This window comes from Oryctolagus cuniculus, chromosome 3 (genome assembly GCF_051225735.1).
Source record: "Oryctolagus cuniculus isolate XC-2025 breed Fujian yellow rabbit chromosome 3, ASM5122573v1, whole genome shotgun sequence".
NCBI lineage: Eukaryota > Metazoa > Chordata > Mammalia > Lagomorpha > Leporidae > Oryctolagus > Oryctolagus cuniculus.
The window spans coordinates 136,726,462-136,749,211 of NC_142869.1; the positions used below are offsets into that span (position 1 = coordinate 136,726,462).

Sequence of the window (22,750 nt, forward strand, 5' to 3'; positions counted from 1 at the left end):
CAAAAACTAAGTGGAAGATGAAATTAACATCTTTACTTTGGTGCAGAAATCTTGAGGGGCAGGTGTTGTGATGCAGTGAGTTAAGCTGCTGCTTGGGACATCTACATCCCACATCAGAGTGCTGGTTTGAGTCTTGGGTCCTCCGCTTCAGATCCAACTTTCTACTAATGTGTCTCAGAGGCAGCAGACCATGGCTCAAGTAGTTGGGTTACTTGTGTGGAATACCAACATGGAGTACCTGGCTCTTGGCTCTGGCCTGGCCCAATCCCAACCGTTGCAGCCATTTGGGGAACAAACCAGTGTATAGATCTCTGTATCTCCCTCTTTTTCTGTTTCTCTGCCTTTAAAATAAATCTTTAAAAACTTTTTAAACCATGTATATTTTTTTCATATGCATTTTCCATAAGCTTTCTTAAGTACCTTCATTGAATGCCATGAATAGCATAATTAATATGAGTATTCATTTAGAGTCATTTCATTATAACCACCATGAATGTTGAGTGGCATTTAAACACTTTGGCCCAGTAATTCTGGTCCATTTTTTTACTGAAATTGTCCTGTTCAGATAGTGATTGTATTGCTAAATTTATCTGTGGCAAAGTTTCATTTTTCCCTTATGTAGGTTTGATGTTCTATATAAGAATATTCCAGATTGCTGAGGCTACAATATTTTTATAATTTTGGCTATTTTGGGTATATCTTTTTAAAGTGTGTAACACATTTGCTATTTGTAAAGAGCATATGAAATAGGATCCCATTGCCTTTCTCAGTTTCCTTGATGGTGGTTTTTCTCTTCCCATCCTTGAAATGAAGCCCTTCCCTAAGATGCTTTCTCTTCCTGTCTCTTGTTTCTCTACTGGGTGACCTCGTCCAGCCATGAAGTGCTCCATGTGAATCATCATCTGTTAGAGACAGTGTTTCTTCCTCTGTCTTACTTTCTGACCTTTGTGCCCATTTTTCCATGCCTTGTTTAACTGCCAAGATCTCTGATACAATGTTGAGTAGAACTGGATAGAGTAGACCTCACTAACTTCTGACCCCAGGGAAAGAATTTAGTAATTTAATATCTTAAGTATGCCATTGGCTACAGGTTAATCCATATAGTCCTGTTAGCTGTCAGTTTTTCATTGATGTTCTGTATCAGGTTAAATAAATTCCTTTCCTTTCATAGTTTGCTGAGGCTTTTCTGTTATAAATGCTGTTGAGTTTCATCAAATAGCTTTTTCTTCATGTATTGAAGTAATCATGGTTTTACTCCTTTATTCTTTTAATAAAAAGTACATTACAGTCATTTTCAAATGTCAGACTGACCTTAGTCATAATGAATTACCCTGTTACAGGGTAATTCCTTGATTTGATTTACTTATTTTTATTAAAAATACTTGTATCCATATTCATAAGGAATATTGCTGTGTTCATTGTTAAATTTTCTTTTTTTAATTTTAGCGGCAGCAAGCAAGTGAGCTCCCATTTGCTGTTTCACTCCCTAATTAGCCATAACAACTGGGGCTTGGTAGAGGCTGAAGACAGTCCAGGTCTCCCACAGGTCTCCAGATGGTTAGCCAGGAACTAATCAGTGATGGTTTAGCCATCATTGCTCCCTCTCAGTGTTCACATTAGTAGGAAGCTGGACTCAGGAGGCAGAGGCAGATATTGAACCCAGGCATTTCAGTTTAGGACAGGAACATCTTTTTTCTTATGATTGTTTTAATTGATCAGTTTATTTATTTAAAGATCCATTTTATTTATTTGAAAGACACAGTTACATAGAGAAAGCCATAGAGAGAGAAAGGTCTTCTATCCGCTGGTTCACTCCCCAAATGGCTGCAACAGCCAGAGCTGAGTTGATCCGAAGCCAGGAGCCAGGAGCTTCCTGCAGGTCTCCCATGCAGGTGCAGGGGCCCATGGGCTTGGGCCATCTTCCACTGCTTTCTCAGGCCATAGCAGAGAGCCAGATCGGAAGTGGAGCAGCCGGGACTCCAACCAGCGCTTATATGGGATGGCGGCTCTGCAAGGCAGGACTTTAACCACTGCACCACAGTGCTGGCCCCAATTTTTATTTATTTGAAAGTTAGAGTTACAGAGGCAGAGGGGAGACAGAGATCTTCCATCTGTTGGGCCATGCCCTGCTCCAACTCCCACCCCTCCATGGGTGTGATGGAGCCAGGAGTTTCATCAGGTCTCCCGCACAAGTGCAGGGGCCTAAGCACTGGGGCCATCTTACACTGCTTTTCCCAAATCAGTAACAGAGACCCAGATAGGAAGTGGAGCAGCCTGAACTTGAACTCGTACCCATATTAGATGCTGGTGTTACAGGCAGCTACACCACGATGCTGGCCCCTGTTGGTCTTTTCAAATAACCAACTTTTGACTTCAGGAATCTTCTCTATTAGTCTTCTATTTCATTGATTGTTTTTTCCTTTCTCTTTTTTTATTTCCCTCTCTCTACTTTGATTTTTTTTTGCATTTTTTAAGATCTCTTGAGACTTAACAGCCATCGATTTTTAGACCCTCCCCCCTAAAATAGACATTTGAAATTGTAAATTTCCCTCTCATCAATGCGATTTTGATATATTGTACTTTTATCTTCATTCAGGTTGAAATGTTTTCTAATTTCTCTTTTATTTTTTTGAATTATGGATTATTGAGAAATGTGCTTTAAAATTTCTAGTGTTTTTGGTTTTCATGTATGTCTTATTGTTACTGACTTCTAATTTAATTCTGTTGTCAGAATCATACTTTGTATGATCACTCTTCTTACAAGCTTAAATCTTACTTGGTGGTATGGATTTATGTTTGTATGTACTCAGGTCTTATTTTATGACATGACATATGGTCTGTCTTGGTGAATGTATGTGCTTAAAAGTAATATGTAGTCTTCAACTGTTGAGTACAGTGTTAGGGACAACAATTAAGGTATGTCTGTACAGGTATTTTATGTAGTTATTCCGTCATTTCCTGAAACAGAGGGGTTAAAAGATTATTATTATTATGTGTGTGGCCCTGCTCATTTCTTAACTCCTCAGTTTTGAAGCTGTGTTACTAGCTCTGATGAAGCTCGTTTACATATATGTTTATCTTGTTATGCCTTCTTGATGAGCTGACCTTTTTGTTAGAAATTTCCCTCTTTGCCTTCATTGGCAGTTACTGTCTTACTCTTTGTTTTACCTAGAATTGACTTAGTTAATATATTTTGTGTGCTTAATGATTAAATGGTGTGTCTTCTATCCACTTATTTTTAAAGTGTGTCTCTTGTAGACACTATATAATTGGGTCTTGCCTTTTTGTGTATTCTAATCATGTCTGCCTTTTAATTGGGATGTTTAGCCTATTAACATAACACAGATATTAACAGGGTGTCGTTTAAGTGCACAATTTTATTATTTGTCTTTTGTTGCTCTCTTTTACTTCTTCACCTTATTTGGATGATTTGAATTTCTTTAAGAATTCTGTTTTCACTTATTTCTCAAATTTTCATTTGTACCTCTTTACTTGATTTCCTTTTTCTTAGTGGAACCTCTTGTGGGTTACCAAATACATCCTTAATTTTTTTTCAAAATTGATTTATTTATTTCAGAGGAGAGAGAGAAAGATCGTCCATCTTCTAGTTTACTCCCCAAATGGCTACAAAGGCTGGAGCTGGTCCAGGCCTAAGACAGGAGCCCAGAATTCCATCTGGGTCTCTCATATAGGTGGCAGGAGCCCAAGGACTTAGGCCATCTTCTATTGCTTTCCTAGGCACCTTAGTAGGGACCCAAGATTGGAAACAGCAACCAGGACTCAAACTGGCATTCTGATAGGGGATGCCAGCATCACAAGCAGCTGGGTTAGCCTGCTACACCACAACACCAAGCCCCTATCCTTAACTGTTTACAGCCTTCTTAGAGATAATACTGACCATGTCATGTAAAATATAGAAATCTTGTAGAAGTATGACTTGCATTATAAACCCCACAAGACAGTAATTTTTGCTTTTAGTAATAATATTTTTATTTTAAAATTTATTCTTAGTTTTTTTAAATTTAACAGATTCAATGTAGTTCATAGATACAATTCTAAAAAATAATAATGTATATTTTTAAAATTTCCTTGTAGTAGCATTTCCTTCAACTGGCTACTATCATTTTTTTGTGTGTGAATCTAATGGCAATGAACTACCTTAATTTTCTTTTGCCAAAAATATTTTTATTTTACCTTCAGTTTTTTCCTTTTTCTAAATTTTATTTATATTATGCAAGTTTCATGTATTTCATAGATACAGATTTAGGACCATAGTGATACTTGCCACCCTACCCTCCCTCCTGCGCTTGCTCCAACACTTCTTCCTCCTCACTCTTCCCTTCCATTTTTACAAAGATCTCTTTTCAGTTTACTTAATGATTGTAAAGTTAACCCTACACTAAGTAAAAGAGTTCAACAAATAGAATTAAGAGCACACTGTTCCTCAATAGAAGAGACAAGGGCCACCCACATGGGAGACGCAGAGAAGACTCCTGACTACTGGCTTTGGACCAGCCCAGCTCTCACCATTGCAGCCATTTGGGGAGTGAGCCAATGGATAGAAGATTCTCCCTCCCTCTCTCCCTCCCTCTCTCCCTCCCTCCCTCTCTCCCTCCCTCCCTTCCTCCCTCCCTCCCTCCTTTCCTCTCCTCTCCTCTTCTCTCTCTCTCTCTCTCTCTAACTCTGCCTTTCAAATAAATAAATCTTTAAAAAGATGAAAAAAAGAATTTCCTATTTGAGGTATGCTGAACATCTTAAATCTGTAAATTCATGCTTTTTATTATTTTGGAGAAGTTTGGGGTTTTTGTCCCCCCCCCTCATAGTTTTCTAACCCATTCTTTCTCTCTGCTGGTGGAACTCTAATTACCACCATATTAGATCATTTGTTGTTTCATAAGTTCAGTTATGTTTCCAATCCTTTTTTTTTTTCTTTTAATCTTATTTGGATGGATTTTTACTGGTTCTCTATTCAGCTTTATTGACTCTCTCCTTTGTGATTGATCTCAATTCTTGTACTAAACCTACCCAGTTGATTATCAAATTACAGATAGTGTAATTTTTTGTTTTAAGTTGCCTTTTGGTTCTTTTTCCCAATTTTAACCACTCTGCTGATATTTCCTATTATTTATTTATTACGAGCATATTTTTCTTTATCATACTGATATTCTTGTCTGATAGTTCTGTAGTCTGAGTAGTCTCAGGCTTGGCATCTGTTGATTATCTTCTCCCCCAGAATTGATGAAATTTCCTAGCTTTTTGTATATGTAAGAATTTTGAATATATCCTGAGCACTGTGAACATTTTGTTGTGTTGACTCAGTATTTTTCCCTATTTCTTCTAAGAGGGTTGAGGATTTTGCTCTAACAGACAATTATTTTGATTAGACTCAAATTGTGCACTGTCAGACCTGCAGCTGGCCAGGCATCTGATCTCAGTTCACTTCTGTAACTGAGTTGGTTGCAGGCCATACTTAGTTTGCTCTGCACATGAGTGGTTGATGAGTCAGCTAAAGACTAGTGCTGAGTGTACAACATAGAATTAGGCATGCTTTTTCCCCGACTTTCCCCTTTCCAAGGCTCACCTTCCACTCTGTTACAATCCTGGTTGACTCAAGGCTCCCGTCTATTCCTTTGACCTGAAAGGTGATGGGCTGTGTTGGTGGTGGTACTCTCTCTTTCCATGTTTCTCAGAATTGCCCTTCCATGACTGTAGTCATCCTCAGGGCAAAGCCACAAAAAGCTCAAACCATGCCCTTCTGGTTGCTTACTCTAGGTTTCCTCATCTCTCTAAAACTGTGGGTCTTTTTTTTTTTTTTTTTTTTTTTTTTTTCTGTCTTCAGAGCCCTCCAGAATGTTTGATTTGCTTTGGTTTCAGTGTGTTTTTTTTTTTTTTTCTATACTTATTTGTAGAAAGATCTATAGTTAGATCTATAGTTAGACACTCCTCATTTCAGAATTAGAAACCCTGTTTCTTCTTGTCCTCATATTTCCACCATACTCTAGAGTCTCCCCCTCTGTCCAGTGACATAGTCTCATTGAAAGCTGACCAGAGTCACATGGACCTAGAAAACCCCAGTTCTTCTGCTTGCTGAGTCGTGGCTTGAGACAGTCACCTTAACTTGACTTCAGTTTTCCCATCTGTGAATTATTGTAGATTCCCTATCTCTGTTAAATATTTTAATGACTCTTTGAGAAGGAATAATTTGGTTCTAAGTGAAATGTTTACCTGTGAAGCACAGATTGGAATTCCTGTCACGTAATGTGTACTCCATAAGTGTTTTTCCCTCTGACCCTTCAGTGGCTCCTCTTTTTCAGCATGACTATAAAATGGCTTTTGGGCTTAGTCAACACAGTGTTCTCTGGGATCTTATTGACTCTTTTGGCTTCCCCTCCCCTACCAACTCTTGTCAAAATGTCTCAGGACTGCAAATTTAAATACCTCAATACCTATTTTATAGCCCATATGGGTTTCCCATATGCACTTCAAACTCATGTCCCAAAATGAACTCCTCCCCTTTTTCTCTTTGCATCTCCAAATCAACTGCTGCTGCTTCTGTATTTAGATAACTACTGCTAAGTCATATCATTAAATAATACCACTAAGTCATTAAAGAAAAAAAAAAAGTCCCCTTAAATTTTTTTTTCTCTGTATGTCATAGATCTAATTACAAAGTCTTGCTATCTCCTCATCTCTATGGCTACTGCCTCTGAATTGGTTCAGGCACTCATTTTATGTCTCTACTACTACTGTGGCCCATACTTGTCCTCCTGTCTTAGTCAAATTTATCCAACCTACTGTCCAAAAGGATTTTTGCCAAATTCAAATCATTACCACATTTTTTTTTCATTGCTTAAAACTCATCGTTGTTTTCCTAGTCCCTTCAGAATAAATTCCCACTTCTTAGCAGCCTACACGGAGTATGTCTCCTGCGGCTTCTCTGACGCATGGCAGGTCTGCAGTGCTCCAAGTGTATCGGCTTCCCCGGGCTCCCAAGCCTGTCAGTGGATGACCTGTCTCTCTTCACCTTGTCTTACCTACTTGTTCTCTGAAATGCAGCTCAAGCCATGCCATCTATTTTTCATATCCTGCCGGTGTACATTGGAGGTCCCTCCCATGACCCCACAGTACTCTCTTAGGATATTTATTGCTATGACTTTCTATCTGTTGCTTTGACCCATGGGCTCTCTGAGGACATACTGTATGTGAGCACACACACACACATACACACACACACTCTCTCTCTCTCTCTCAATCAAGCCTGTACACAATGTGTTTATTTTCACCAGAGGCCAAGGGCTACAGAAAATATTTGGGAATGTAATTAAGAAGGGTCCTATTAAACCTTTTCTCAAGGGCTAGAGTCTTAAATAAGGTAAGCAGTGACCATAAAGTCCCTGTAGAACTGTTTTGCAGCCTTGACAATATGGGCATTTGAGATTTGATGATTCTTTGTTGCGGGGGCCATCCGTGCATAGGCGTATTTGTAGCGGCAGTCTTGTTTTCCCCCCACTAGATGCGAGCAGCACACTCCTGCTTTCTCCCCAGCTGTGATGGTCAGCAGTGTTTCCAAGCACTGCCAGATGTTAGCTGGGGAGCACAGTTGCCTACAGCTGAGAATCACTGCTGTGGTCTCTCCACAAAAATTTGACCCCTGAAATACCTATTCTGTCCTATAGGGCTCACCAGCACATCCTTCATATTCCCTCTGGCTAGGAGCTTAAGATATTATTCCAATTTTTAAAGAATTTCTTTTATTCTTGCCTCATTCTCTTGAGAAACTTTGAAGTAAAAAAAAAAAAAGTGTTCATTTGACTTTTACTTCACAAGTGGGCATACTCCTCTCTTTTCACACATCTTGGCTTCTCCGTGAGCTCATTTAACCACTAAATCTTTGGGGGGGAAATGAGTGGGGGAGTTGAAATTTTTCAGTGCCATTTTGATGTATTTTGAGCTTTAGAAATCATTGCTGACGGCAGCTAGGAAGGGGAGCAGACTTCTGTGGAGTTGAACTACGAATAATCTGCATTTGACGGAATACAAAAACTGCTAGTCACCTGTTTCTCATGTCTCAGCTTTCTTGGTGCTTTTCAATAATTGTGCCTCTCCTTTGTGCTTTCTTCTTTTTAGACGATTCACACTCTGATGGGAAATGCTGTGCAGCCCTTACTGACCTCCGTGGGGGATGCTATCGAGGCTATCATCATCACCATGCATCAGGAAGATTTCTCTGGGTAATAATTTCTCATCAAAACCACACTAACCTCAGTTGCCTTTGGCTTTCTTTCCTACCTCCACCACGACTCCATCGGGCATCTTACCCCCTAGAACTTTGCTCCCCTTGTGATGGTGTGGGCTTCTAACCTCCTGCCTACCCCTTGATGAGCCCCAGTAAGATAAAAATGGCTCCATTGCTATGTCCATCATTTCTCTCCTTTGGCAGGCATGTGGGATGGGTGTGTGGGTCTGTGCCCACCAGTTCACAGCTTGTGGGAGTGATGGTACCTTCTACTTCCAGTCTCACTACTCTCCCTTACTTCTCACAAACACCCTCTCTGTCAGCCTCCTGGCTACTCCCAGCAGAGGCATTGCTATCCTTGTGTAAAAGGTGCTGCCTTTGCCACTCTGCTTATCTGCATCTTCCTCTGGCTTTGGGGGCAAGCACCTGCTCAGCCTCCTCTAGGCCTGCTGTGTCCTTCCTCAGAATTTCTATGGCCGTGATACCTGCTCACATCACACCTAGAACAAACACTGTGCTTTGCTCATGCATAGCTTCTGTATCTTGAGCATAATAATCATCAGAGTTTGCAGCCCAGTTTGCTGAAATCTTTTAAAAGCAGAGCAAAATAGTTTTGGTTTAGTATATAAGAAAACCATCCATATATCTATTGGAGTGCTTTCTTAAAAATCTTGAAATAGTTCTAGAGCTTAACATTCAAATATTAACATGTTGGCATGGATTTTATATTCCTAGGACCATAGGTCCTTATTATTTTTATACCATCTTGTTTCTTTATATTCATATTGTTTAAAGGATATCTACTTTCTTTAGTTTCCAACCACTGGTTTGCTATTTCTAGAAAAAAAAAATAGTGATTATTTCACTGCCCTTGAATTATTCAAATCATTTGCCATTTCACTTACATAGTATTCTGAAGTGTCAAAAGAGCAGTCTCTATTTTCAATAATGGCATAAAGCACAGAAGGACAAAATGAATTAAAAAAAAAACGCTGTTTGGAACTCAATAGGAGATAAAACTGCTGATTACGAACGTTTGGGAGGAAATGGATTCTGTTCAAAAGTGATGTGAAATGTCCCAATTAGACCAATCATGAATGCCTCTGAAAAGGGAGCCAAAATGAGGTAATTTTTGAAGGCTCACTCTGAGTGGTAAGAAACGTCAGTGATTTAATGGGTGACCTACAGCCAGTACCCTGCAGATGAAATATTAGACTGTAACGGCTGCAAATTGCTTTCCCAATTGGCTATGTTTTTACAAGTTTGCTTAATACTAGTAAGACAGACTGGTTTTTAAGTGATAGTTTGCCATGAATGGAAAGCATTATTGTAAGGTCTGTAACATTGTCCTTATTTTTTATACCCATATGGCTTTTGATGTTTGCATTTCAGCTTAGTACTCATATATACAATAGACAGAGAGGTTCCACAGAAAGTCCTTCTCCCTATGTAGCAGTATAGGAGCGTGGAGCATTTTTGCTTTTATTTAAAGGATTGTTCCCATGGGTAATAATCTTCCTACTTTCTAGAATTGTGTCATTAGTAATTTTTTCATGCCATTTCATAGATATTGATATATAGATATAGTTATATAGCTAATATCAACTATAAGGTGAAGTTGGATTAAACAGTTCAAGAAATAGGAGTCACCTGTATATTAAGGCCGGCCCCCATTGGTATCAGTTGGGAAAAAATTGTGAATACCTGTCTCTTTAAGCCCTACATACCTATTCTAGAGAAAAGGAATCATATTTACCTTCTAGGTCAGTGTGGTGATAGAATCCCTGCTATTTAGAAAGTAATCTTCAACACAGTTTCCTGGTAGTTGAAATTTATTTAATAGAACTAGTGTGTTTCTTTCCAAGTTAACATTTAAAATGTAAATGTCTGACTGACCTAATTCATCTATTAAAATCCTTTCACTTAGTGTAGAATGACTCGTGTCTCATTACAGTTTGGAGTGGAGGAGGAGAGGCAGGAGGAGAGGCAGGAGGAGGCAGACCTAGATCCTAGGTGAGCACTTCTGAGAAGGGGAGAGTACGTTCACACAAGACTGGTGATGGAAAGGTGAACAGGTACCAATTCCCAGTTGTGCAGAAGTTTAATCCTCCTACCTTCAACATCTGCATGCAGGCTGTCACTATAAAGACCCTTAAACGTCTGCATAGCTCACTACTTCACTTTGTCAGTTGAAAATCTTTTAATAATGGCTTTGGTATGACTAGGGAAACTGAGCTTTAGCAATACCCAAGCAAGTTTTTATTCTAGTAAATTTAAATTAGTCTTTTAATATACAATAAAAATTGATATATGTATTTCAGAATTTTATCTTTTATTATTTTACTTATTTTGTCAAATGCCTGTCAAACTTGTTTTAGTATGTTATTTTCTAGTGCTTAAGGAATCATTTTACCTGGCTAGAATTAATATATTTTTTAAAGATTTATTTATTTACTTACAGGAGTGACAGAGACATCTTCGATCCACTGGTTCACTTGCCAAATGATTCCAGTGCCCCAGGACTGGGCCCAGCCAAAGTCAGGAGCCAGGAACTCAATCCAGATCTCCCACATGGGTAGCAGGGTCCCCGGCACTTGGGCCGTCTGCTCTACTTTCCCAGGCACATTAGCCAGGAGCTGGATTGGAAGTGGAGCAGCCACTAGGGCTGCTTGTATGGGATGAGCCACTGGGGCTCATATGGGATGCCAGCATAGCATGCATCAGTTTAGTTCACTGTGCTTCAACTCCAGCACCTAGAATTAACATTCTTGGGCTAATCCTATAAAGTATGAGAAAACACTATACTTTTGGTAAAACATAAGACGTTATGAAAGACCAACTATGTGTTGCATATACAGAGACTCACCTCACCATTAAGGACCATCATAAACCAAAAATGAAGATATGGAAAAAGGGAACCCATGCAAATGGAAACCAAAAGACAACAGAAGTACCTATACTTACGTCAGACAAAATAACTTTTAAGTCAAAAAATGTCAGAAAAGACAGAAAGTCATTATACAAAGGATTCAAGTGATTGTACTAATTGTAAGTGGGGCTGGCATTGTGGCTTAGCTAATTAAGCTTCTGCCTGCAGTGCCAGCATTTAGAAAAGCAGCAGAAGATGGCCTGAGTGCTTGGACCCCTGTACCTACATGGGAGACCTGGAAGAAGCTCCTGGCTCCTGCCTTTGGCCTGGCCCAGCCCTGGCTATTGTGGCCATTTGGGAAGTGAACCAGGGGCTGGAAGATCTCTCTCTGTTCTTTCTCTTTCTTTTTCTTTTTCTCCTTCTCTCTCTGTATCACTGCCTTTCAAATAAATAAATCTTTAAAAAAAAATTATCAGCACATACATACCCAACATCAGAGCACACAAATATTAATGAATGTGAAGGGAATAGTAGAAGACAGCAGTACCCCACTTTCAATGATGAGTAGATTATCCAGATACGAAATTAATAAGGAAACATTGAACTTTGTCGTTTGTATCTACCAGACATACACAAAACATCTACCCTAAACTAGTAGAACACAGTTTTTTCTCAAACAAGCATGGGACATTCTTCAGGATGGGTCACATATTAGATCACAAAACAAATCTCAAGAAATTTGAGAAGATTGAAATTGCATTAAGTATCTTTTCTTTTTTTTTTTTTTTTTTTGACAGGCAGAGTGGACAGTGAGAGAGAGAGACAGAGAGAAAGGTCTTCCTTTGCCGTTGGTTCACCCTCCAATGGCTGCCGCGGCCAGCACGCTGCGGCCAGCGCACCGCGCTGATCCGATGGCAGGAGCCAGGAGCCAGGTGCTTTTCCTGGTCTCCCATGGGGTGCAGGGCCCAAGCACCTGGGCCATCCTCCACTGCACTCCCTGGCCACAGCAGAGGGCTGGCCTGGAAGAGGGGCAACCGGGACAGAATCCGGTGCCCCAACCGGGACTAGAACCCGGTGTGCCGGCGCCGCTAGGCGGAGGATTAGCCTAGTGAGCCATGGCGCCGGCTAAGTATCTTTTCTTATTACGATAGTACGATACTAGAAATCGGCAAGAGGAGAACTCCTAGAATGTCCACAGTGTGGGTAAAAATTAACATACTCCCAATCAATGGATCAAAGAAAAAACCAAAAGGAAAATTTTTTAAATATCTTAAGACAAATGAACATGTAAATACAGCATACTAAAATATAAGGGATACAGCAAAAGATTTCTAAAAAGGAAATTTATAGTAATAAACATCTTTATTCAAAAAAGAAAGAGATCTCAACCTAACATTTTACCTCCAGAAACTAGAAAAATGAGAACAAATTAAACCCAAAGTAAGCAGAAGGGCGGCAGTAACAAGGAACAGAGCAGAAATAAATGGTGTAGAGACAAGATAAACAACAGAAAAACTTTGAAATAGAAGCTGATTTTTTGGAAAAGGTACACAGAATTGATAAACTCTTATCCTAGACTAAGAAAAAAAGATTCAAACTCAGGAATTAAAAAGGAGACATTACAGCTGATACCACAGAAGTACAAAGAATGATAGAAAATTACTATGAATAATTGACTATGTACTAACCAATCAGATAACCTGCAAGAAATCACACATGTCAGATTGGTTTTTATCAAAAATACAAAATAGGAACGGGCCTTTGGCACGGCAGTTAAGCTGTTGCTTGGCACATCCCATGTAGGAGTGCCTGCATTCGAGTTCCTGGTCTGCTTCCCAATCCAGCTTCCTGCTGATGCACCCCCTGGAAGGCAGCAGTGATGGCTCTGGTACTTAGGACCCTGCCAGCATGTGCGACCTGGGTGGCGTCTGGGCTCTCAGCTTCAGCTAGCACAGCCCTGGCAGTTGAGGGCGTTTCAGAATTCTCGATCTCTGTCTGTCTCTTTCTCTGCCTTTCAAATAAATAAATGAAGGTAAGTGAATTTTTTGAAAAGATTTATTTATTTATTTGAAAGTCAGAGTTACACAGAGAAAGAAGAAGAGAGAGAGAAAGAGAGGTCTTCCATCCACTGGCTCACTCCCCAACTGGCCACAAAGGCTGTGCTGATTCAAAGCCAGGAGCCAGGAGCTTCTTCCAGGGCTCCCACACAGGTGCAGGGGCCCAAGGACTTGGGCCATCTTCTGCTTTCCCAGGCCATAGCAGAAAGCTGGATCGGAAGTGGAGCACCTGGGTCTCGAACCGGCACCCATATGGGATGCCAACACTGCAGGCAGTGGCTTTACCTGCTACACCACAGCACCAGCCCCAAGTGAATTTTTTTAAAAAAATTATCTTAAGCAAAAAAATAAATGTTAGTGAGGATATAGAGAAAAAGAAATTCTTGTACACTGTTGGTGAAATTTAAATTAGTACAGTAATTATAGAAAACTGTATGGAAGTTCTTTGACAAAACTAAAAATAAAATTACCATATGATCCAGCTAACCCACTTCTGAGTGTAGATCCTAAGGACTTGAAATAAGTGTGTGAAAGTACTCGTGTGTCCGTTGCAGCATTTTGTACAGTAGCCAAGTGAAGGAATCACACTAAGTGTCCATTTTTATTCATCCATTGATGGACACTTAGTGTGGTTCCTTCATTTGGCTACTGTACATAATGCTGCATATGGTATATGTGTGTACTGTACTATTAAGTCTTCAAAAAAGAGGAAATGCTATCTAATGCAGCCATGGATGAAACTGGAGGACATCCTGTTAAGTGAAGTAAGTCAAACACTGAAAAGCAAACACTGCATATTCTCAGCAGTGTGCGGAATCCATAACAATAGAACTCACAGAGGGTTCAGGGACTGGGAGTTGCCAGTATGAGGAGATAGTGGTCGAAGGATACAAGTTGTACTTAGGAGGAGTAAATAATTATCTAAAATGATCAATATGTTAATTGACTCCGTTCAGTCATTCCACACCATGTATATATATCATAGCTAAATATCTTGAAATTACACATTATTATAGTATGTTGAAAAACCAAATTCAAGCCGGCGCCGTGGCTCAATAGGCTAATCCTCCACCTTGCGGCGCCGGCACACCGGGTTCTAGTCCCGGTTGGGGCGCCGGATTCTGTCCCGGTTGCCCCTCTTCCAGGCCAGCCCTCTGCTGTGGCCAGGGAGTGCAGTGGAGGATGGCCCAGGTGCTTGGGCCCTGCACCCCATGGGAGACCAGGAAAAGCACCTGGATCCTGGCTCCTGCCAGGATCAGCGCGGTGCGCCGGCTGCAGCGGCGGCCATTGGAGGGTGAACCAGCGGCAAAAGGAAGACCTTTCTCTCTCTGTCTCTCTCACTGTCCACTCTGCCTGTCAAAAAAAAAAAAAAAGAAAAAAAGAAAAACCAAATTCAAATTTTAAAAATTAATTTTAAAAAGTAGGAAGAAGAGCAGGAGGACCATTTTTTGCAACTCCACTTTTTGGACTGACAGAACCTGAATCAAGCCAGCTGTGTGGTGGTCTGAATCCACCAGAGCCCCCGTGACTCACCGTGGTTCCCTCCACCCACTGGGAAGCCCACCTGGTGGTGACACCATGTGCCCCTCAGTGGCCTTGCAGCTGTTAAGACATTCCTTTTTTTTTTTTTTTTTTTTTTTTTTTGACAGGCAGAGTGGACAGTGAGAGAGAGAAAGGTCTTCCTTTGCCGTTGGTTCACCCTCCAATGGCCGCCGCTGCCGCTGCACTGCAGCCGGCGCACCATGCTGATCTGATGGCAGGAGCCAGGTACTTCTCCTGGTCTCCCATGGGGTGCAGGGCCCAAGCACTTGGGCCATCCTCCACTGCACTCCCTGGCCACAGCAGAGAGCTGGCCTGGAAGAGGGGCAACCGGGACAGAATCCGGCGCCCCGACCGGGACTAGAACCCAGTGTGCCGGCGCCGCAAGGTGGAGGATTAGCCTAGTAAGCCATGGCGCCGGCCAAAACATTCCTTCTTAACCTGAACACCATCCCTTCCTCTTGGAACAGAAGCCTGATTTCCTTGTTTGTTTCTGCTTTTAGGGTTGGAGAACCTCTGGTTAGCAGCCTATTTATAGTAACCGTTGCTGTATCTGAAGATAATTAAGTTCACCTCATTATCTTACTCTAGGAATTTTAGTTATGTCTGTTGTTCCTCTTTAGACCATCGTGTTTTTCTACGTCATTCTCAGAATATGAAAACACTTAACTTGCTTTCTGAAGCGATTCAGCTTTATATAGCTAATGATCTCATCTATTAGACAATATCAGGTGATTTCTAATTTTGGTATAATTCTTGTTCCTATAAATATTTCACATTTTTAATATATTCTTTAAAGGCCGATTGTAAGCATTTATAAATTATAAATAGTGTATCCTCGAGCATCAGCTGGCATCATCTGCTGAGCCAAATTAAAGCTTCTCCAAACCTCCTCATCTGGAGGGAGAAACTGCACACCACGTGTATTGTTGCATAACTGCTTCCACAGTCAGAATTCTGCTATGCGACTGATCTGATTAAATAGCGCAAGAGCAAAGATGTCCTTGCCAGGAATTTGTTTGGAAAAGGCAGCATTTTCTGTCGTTACAAAGTGTAAAATGCTATTTCAGGGTCCGTGATTGATGCGTTCACTAAGCAGGCAAACTGTAGAAGAGATGGAAGTGGCGAGGCCAGCGAGTGCGGACAGATTCATGAGATTCAACCAGGACAGATAGTTATCCATTTCGTTCTTGATAGTATTCAGGTACATGGATTCTAAAGCTCCTTCAGCAGTCCTTCCAGCATCGGAGAAAAAAAGGGGAGGGGGACCACTAGAGTATGATTTAAATATTTTCTTGTGTTCTTTGATACTTGTACACCATTAGGGGGAAAAGTTGCACAGGACTGAAGTAGCCTCCAGAGGTGGGGAATGGGAGAGTGCAGTTGAGTGCACTGGTGCTGAGAACAGCTGCTTGTTCTGTCGCAGGTCGGTGTCCGGCTCAGGAAAGCCCGACGTTCCTTGTTCTCTGTACATGAAGGAGCTGCAAGGTTTCATTGCCCGAGTTATGAGTGACTACTTCAAACACTTCGAATGCTCAGATTTTGTCTTTGACAACACGGAAGCTATTGCCCAACGAGCAATTGAACTTTTTATCCGCAATGCTAGTCTCATAAGACCTCTTGGTGAAGGTGGGAAAATGCGACTTGCTGCTGATTTTGCACAGGTAAATAAATGCATAGCTACAAAGGGAAAAATGTTTGGTGTCAGTATTACCTATTAAGTAAAATGTTAAATATATATTCGTCCATGTTTTTATAAAGTAGAATAAAGAAAAGTAAATCCACTTAAATTTAATTGGTAAAAGGAGAAAAGGAGACTTTAAAGACACTTTTAATGAAATAGTTTGTTCTTTGAGTAGTTAACAAAAAAATCATCCCACATCTTTACTGTTTCAAGGTCAAGGTGAAGTAGCTCATCCCACAGGAACCCAGTTATTTTCCATTTTTGCATACTGTGGGGCTTTTTCACTATTTCTCTAGGTCAGTACTGGTGAAAGTAGTTCATTGACCTTGCTGGAAAATGATATAGACAATGAAATAACCTTTCAGACAGTGGAAAGGGAGTCCCTGTGTGAAGAGAAAGAATTCTACTATGTCTGTTATCCTGGCCCCATTATATCTGGCCCCATTCCAAGACTATGTTCAGTGCATTGAGGTGCACAGTGGGTCAGGGGGACGTGCCATCTGACTGCTTGGTCTTTCTCTGTTAAGTAGAGTACACTTGTCAGTGGCTAGCCTTGAAATTATTCCAAGCTACCTAGTATGTGTGACATCGAATGGCAATTAACTAGCAGAGCCATAATCAAATCTTATAGAAATATTTTTTTCTTTTTTTAGTCTGATGTTAAAATCATTTCAACAGCAACAAAGGCAAAAAAAAAGAAAAGGGAACACCTCAAACAAAAATCTTGATTAAAAGATTCAGACACAGAGATGATTCTTATTTGTGTAGCATGTCAAGGGTGAAATCATTTTTTAAGCCTTTCAAAGCTGTTAGCTTTACTAGTCTAAATAGTTGTTCAAGCCAAATCCTCCTTGCTTATAAAGATAAATGTTTAACATCAGAATTTATTCCTGGGTATCTGGCAGGGCGGGGTTGCAGGTGGGGGGAGAGGTCGTCTGTGCTGAGGAAGGGGCCGGGGTGGGTTGCATTTCCCAAGGTTATGGTTGTCAGCTTGCTGGAACATGGTGCACTTACACAAAGGAGCAGGGAACACAAACCACAAACCTGTACCTTCAACTCTGCATGTGTACTGATCCAGCAGTTAGTCATTTTCTTCCCCAGATGATATGCTGGAGGCCGCTAGACCACAGGAAGCCTTCCTTTGGGAATTACGCTATTGGTAGCTACAGTGTGAAAATGAGGGTTTCAGTGTTACCATTCATATGACCTTTTCCATTTCTGTCAGCTTCTTCCGGAGGCACCTGTACATTTAAAGAGGATTAGACATGACTTTTGTCCGACTTGTCTTTCGCCAGGGTTGCAGGCTGGGACCCACTCTTGCTTATTAATTATGTTGTAAGCTGTGCTCTGGTGGGTCTCTGTTCTCCTCTTTCCCTCTCCTCCTGATTTTGTTTTTCTTTTCCTGTCCTCTCCTCTCCCTGGGGCTCCCACCCCCACCGGCTTATTTGCATTCTGCTCCAGCTGGCTCTTGAGTCACTTTCCTGGAGGCAGCACTTCAAGTCCAATTAGAGTGGCAGCCGAGCAGGCGATGGCCAAAATGAGAGTGCTGTGGGAGAGAGGCTTGTTGTTTTGGGTTTTTATTTTAATAATATGTTCCTTTATGAGACTTGAAAGATGGAAAGTATCGTCCTTTAGCTCTTGCTACTGCAGCTAGTACCTGCTCAGGATGCCCAAGGGCCGGCAGCAGGGGCTGGCTTCCACTCTGCAAAACCGGCATGATTCAGAACTGTTCTTGGCATTGCTGCATTCTGCAGACTTGCTGCTGGACAAACCGAACTTTCCCCAGGTCCCTTGCCTTACTTAAGACAGTTAAAACTGCTCAGTCATCTGCGCTGACTCGGGCTGTTCACAGGTAGCAGCGACTCGGTGGTGAGAGTGTATTTCCCAGCCCTGCGGTAGGCGGTGGTTACTGCCTTCCATGTGGTCAGTTCGTCTGTACCGCAGCGTGCCCCAGTTTCGGAGGCACCACCCCCTCCCACTGCTCACCTTGGGATTGGCTGCACGCCTGTGGGTCATGGGCACAGGAGGGCAGGTGGCAGCGCTAGCACAGGTGGTCATATTGACAATCAGGAACTTTGGCAAGCGCCCAGCTGTTCTGTCAGGATCCTCCCCACCCCCATTTTGAAAAATTAGATTTTGAATTTGAAGTTTTGGGTTTTTTTTTTTTATTTCATTTCATGTGGTTTCTTGCCACAATGCAATTATACAATGCTGTACCTCAGCTTTCAGAACTGTACTTCAGCTGAAAATGTTTTTCTGGGTTCAGTCAAAACACTCAAATAGCATCGCCTTGACATTTATATTCATGACAGGCATCACCTGGGGCTGAGAAAGCCTTCCAACTGCCTGATTATTGAGGGTTCTGCCAATTTGTATCCAAAATTAAACAAAGCCATGGAGGTCGCTGGACTCAAGAATGGACACTCTGGGGGGTTGAAAAGTGTTCTTGGGATAAAAATGCTGCTCTGCTGACATTGGTCACAGGGAGAGAAGGAGCTCAAGAGGCCAGGAGAACTGAGGGTGCTGGTGTCTGGCTGCAGATGATGATCTATGGTGAGGGCACCTTTGAGAGCCTCTCCGTGCCCCGGGTGCCGGTGCAGGGCAGGAACGTGGTTGTAGGGTGCCATCTGGAGGGCTTGTGGTGCAGGAAGTGCCAGCATCCTGTCCCCTTAGGATCCAGGTCATGGGCAGGAGGTGCTTTCCTTCAGGTAATTAATTCCCTGCTGTGGCCACATGGTCTTGGTGTCTGCACTGATCACACAGCAGTTCTGAAAGCCGTGAGCTTGTCCCCAGCCACGGGGGTCCTCCTGAGTGGGAGTCCATGTGACGCGCTGGCCACTCCGCCCTGCCGCCCTTCCCTGAGGGAAAGATGGCTGTTGGAGTTGGCCTCCAGTCTTTCGGTGGTTCTCCCGGCCATTTCTGTTTTAGGCCTACTGGTGCCCTTTAAGTCTCCCTTTATGTGTCTCTTTTGCCTGGTGCCTGAGAATCAGAATTGTCATTTCTATTATGATTCTGCTTGCCTTTTCTTCTGAACAGTGTCAGGGCAGGGGTGCCCTGGGAGTGCCCAGGGATGCCCTGTGGTTAACCAAATGTCCATAGTAGATAAGGCGCAGCCAGTAATTAGCTCCCAGCCCTGCAGCTGACGGCTCCCTCCCTCCGCCTTGGCCACTTTATGCACAGTTACCTCCTTCCTCTAAAACAGACACTCCTGTCCTTGAAAACATGGCCTTCATGGTTTCATGGAACCCTGGCAGAAAAAATGATGTTCAGTACCCTGGAAGTCCTTGATGGATGAGAAATTTATTTTAGACATTTAACATTTTCAAGTTGCCCCATGGCACAGTAGTCTTCCACACTGTTAGAGATTTCACAGCCCCACGCTGTCACGTAGCAACTCCTCCTTTGTGTTAACATTTCACCCTGCTCACATGCTGACGCAGGGGTTGTTTGGTTTGATCTTTGAGGACAACCCACTGTGGCGGTTGAAAACAAAATGACAAAAACTTTCATGAAAAATACATCACATTATTGAAGTGTGTAAAACCTCATACACACACACACACACAACCTTATGAGTGGAATTAACAAATCAAAAGATACATGATCATATTTTCACTTTGTGGTCGTTTTCCTTACATCTTGAAAAAAAAACAGAAACTCCCACCCAGTGAATAAACAGGTCCAAGGGAACAGCCCGTCTCCCACTGTCTTTTGAGTAAAGAACGCTGGCTCATAGCAGTTCTGTTATGTGGTGTTGGCAAAAATCCTGACTTTTTCTTCTTTACATTTTTCTTTTCCTGTAATTTGTTTGTCAGTGTTTGGGAGAGTTTTCCATCCACTCGAGGTTTCTGTGTAGGACAAACAGTGTGCACTCTGTGTCTTTGGTACATTGAGATTAACCTGGCCCTATTCACCCTTGAGACTGTCTCAAGAAAGCTGCCCACCAATTCTCCCTGGAAATTTGGTTCATACATTTGGTAGAACTCTTACCATTTTGCGTAGTAATACTCTTATGTGTGTGTGAAGGTCTCTCAGGAAATTTGTAGAAAATGGAATTAAAAGCTAAGTTTATTTTGGCGCAGAACATTTTTGAAATCATGTATGAGGGGGTTCCTCAGAAAGTCTGTAGAAATGGATATTATGAAAAAACTACACATGAATCTCAAAAAATTTTCACACCAAAATAAACGTTTTCAAAACAAATTTTTCTGTCAGAGAAAGAGAAGCAGCAAGTTCTCTCATCCACTGGTTAATTCCCTGAATGCTGGGTCAGGCTAAATCCAGGACTTGGGCACTCAATCCAGGTCTCCCACGTGTGTGATAGGAACTCAATGATGAGCCGTTGTCTGTGCCTCACAGGGCACACATTAGTAGGAGGTTGGAATTGGGAGTGAAGCTGGGACTTGGACCCAACCACTCTGATATGGAACCATGAGCATCTCAAGCTAGGTCTTTTATTTATTTTTTAAGATTTATTTATCCATTTGAAAGGCAGAGGGACAGAGACAGAGGGAAATACAGAAATTCTTCCGTCCTCTGGTTCACTTCCCAAATGGCCACAACACAGACCAGGAGCCCAAAACTCCAACCAGGTTTCCCACATGGGTGGCAGGAGCCCAAGTGCCTTCCCAGGCACATTAGCCAGAATCTGGATTGGAAGCAGAGCAACCAGGACTAGAAAATCATTTTTTAATATCAATAATAATTGCTGGCATTTAGTGAGCACTTATTATGTGCTGTGCACACTATGGAATTATCTTTCACTTTGCACAATTCTAGTAAGTAGGTACTACTATTTCCATTTTACAGGTGGGAGACCTGAGACATATAACTTGTCCAGGGTCATAAAACTAGCAACTACAGATTTGGACTTCTTGGGGCTCCAGAGTTGGTGCTTTTCATCAGTTGAGTTACATTGATAAAAAAGAATTGTCATCATCTATGTTGAATATAAAAAATGTTCTGAGGACGGGTGTTTGACCTAGCAGTTAAGATGCCGGTTAGGACACCCTGCATCCCATAGCAGTGGGTGTGCGTTCAATTCCCGGCTCTGGTTCCTAACACTAGATTCTACTAATGCAGACCCTGGAAGGCAACACTTTTGCTCAAGTTCTTGAGTTCTGCCACTCATACGGGAGACCTGGATTCCGTTTTCAACTCTTGGCTTCAGCCTGGCCCAGCTCCAGGTGTTGCAGGCATTTGTGGAGTGAACCAGTGGATGGGAACTCCATCTATCTGACTGTCTCTCTGTTTCTAAACAAATAAACATTGGGGCCAGCGTTGTGGCTTAGCAGGCTAAACTACTGCCTGTAGTGCTGGCATCCCTTATGGGCTGCTAATCAAGTCCTGGATACTCCACTTCCAGTCCAGTTTCCACCTAATGTGCCTGGGAAAGCAGTGGAAGATGGACCAAGTCCTTAGGCCCCAACACCCCTGTGGGAGACCCAGAGGAAGTTCCTGGCTCCTGCCCAGCTCAGCCCCAGCCATTACTGCCATTTGAGGAGTGAACCAATGGATGGAAAGCTTCTCTTTCTCTCTCTCTCTTTCTGTGTATCTCTATCTCTCCCCCTATAAATCTGCTTTTCAAATAAATAAAATCTTAATAAATAAATAGGGCTGGTGCTGTGGTGTAGTGGGTAAGGTTGCTGCCTGCAGTGCCAACATCCCATATGGGCACCGGTTTGAGACCCGGCTGCTCCACTTCCAATCCAGCTCTCTGCTATGGCCTGGGAAAGCAGTAGAGGATGGCCCAACTCCTTGGGCCTCTGCACCCATGTGGGAAGACCCAGAGGAAGCTCCTGGCTCCTGGCTTCTGGCTTCAGATCAGCACAACTCCAGCCATTGCAGCCAATTGGGGAGTGAACCAGCAGGTGGAAGATCTCTCTCTCTCTGTCTCTCTCTCTCTCCACCTCTCCTTCTCTCTCTGTGTAACTCTGACTTTCAAATAAATAAAAAAAGAATAAGTAAACAGACTTATGCCTACTTAAAATGCATGTACACAGTTTTATAGACCTTTCTTTTTCAGTGGAGAAACTCTAAATTTCTTTCTGGTAAATAACAAAAAGCATCTTTTCTGTTTCCATGAAGGAATTACCTCGTTGTACGCTCTTTTATGCAAAAATTATCTAAGTCACTGCTTTGTCATGAGTTTAGTTGGCTTCCAGAATGTGCCTCACGGTCTAGATAACCTTAGGTTTCCTGTGGGCTACAGCTCCATGATCGGGCAAGTCCCTGATTGACCTTGGGATGCCGCCCTGGAGAGCTACAGAGTGTCTTCTGATGTTTCAGATGGAGCTGGCTGTGGGTCCCTTCTGCAGACGAGTGTCCGACTTAGGGAAGTCCTATCGGATGCTGAGGTCATTCAG

The 22,750-nt window shown here is 42.1% G+C and overlaps 1 protein-coding gene across 2 annotated transcripts in view; it reads left to right on the forward strand.

Annotated features, from left to right (window-relative positions):
- Window positions 1-22,750, forward strand: part of COG5 (component of oligomeric golgi complex 5) — a 358,927-nt gene that overhangs the window by 319,861 nt on the left and 16,316 nt on the right. For both annotated transcript variants that reach the window (XM_008258350.5, XM_070071149.2), the window contains 3 exons: window positions 8,128-8,231; window positions 16,128-16,365; window positions 22,674-22,750. In XM_008258350.5, coding sequence (XP_008256572.1) covers window positions 8,128-8,231; window positions 16,128-16,365; window positions 22,674-22,750 — 419 coding nt within the window. The remainder of the gene's footprint in view (window positions 1-8,127; window positions 8,232-16,127; window positions 16,366-22,673) is intronic.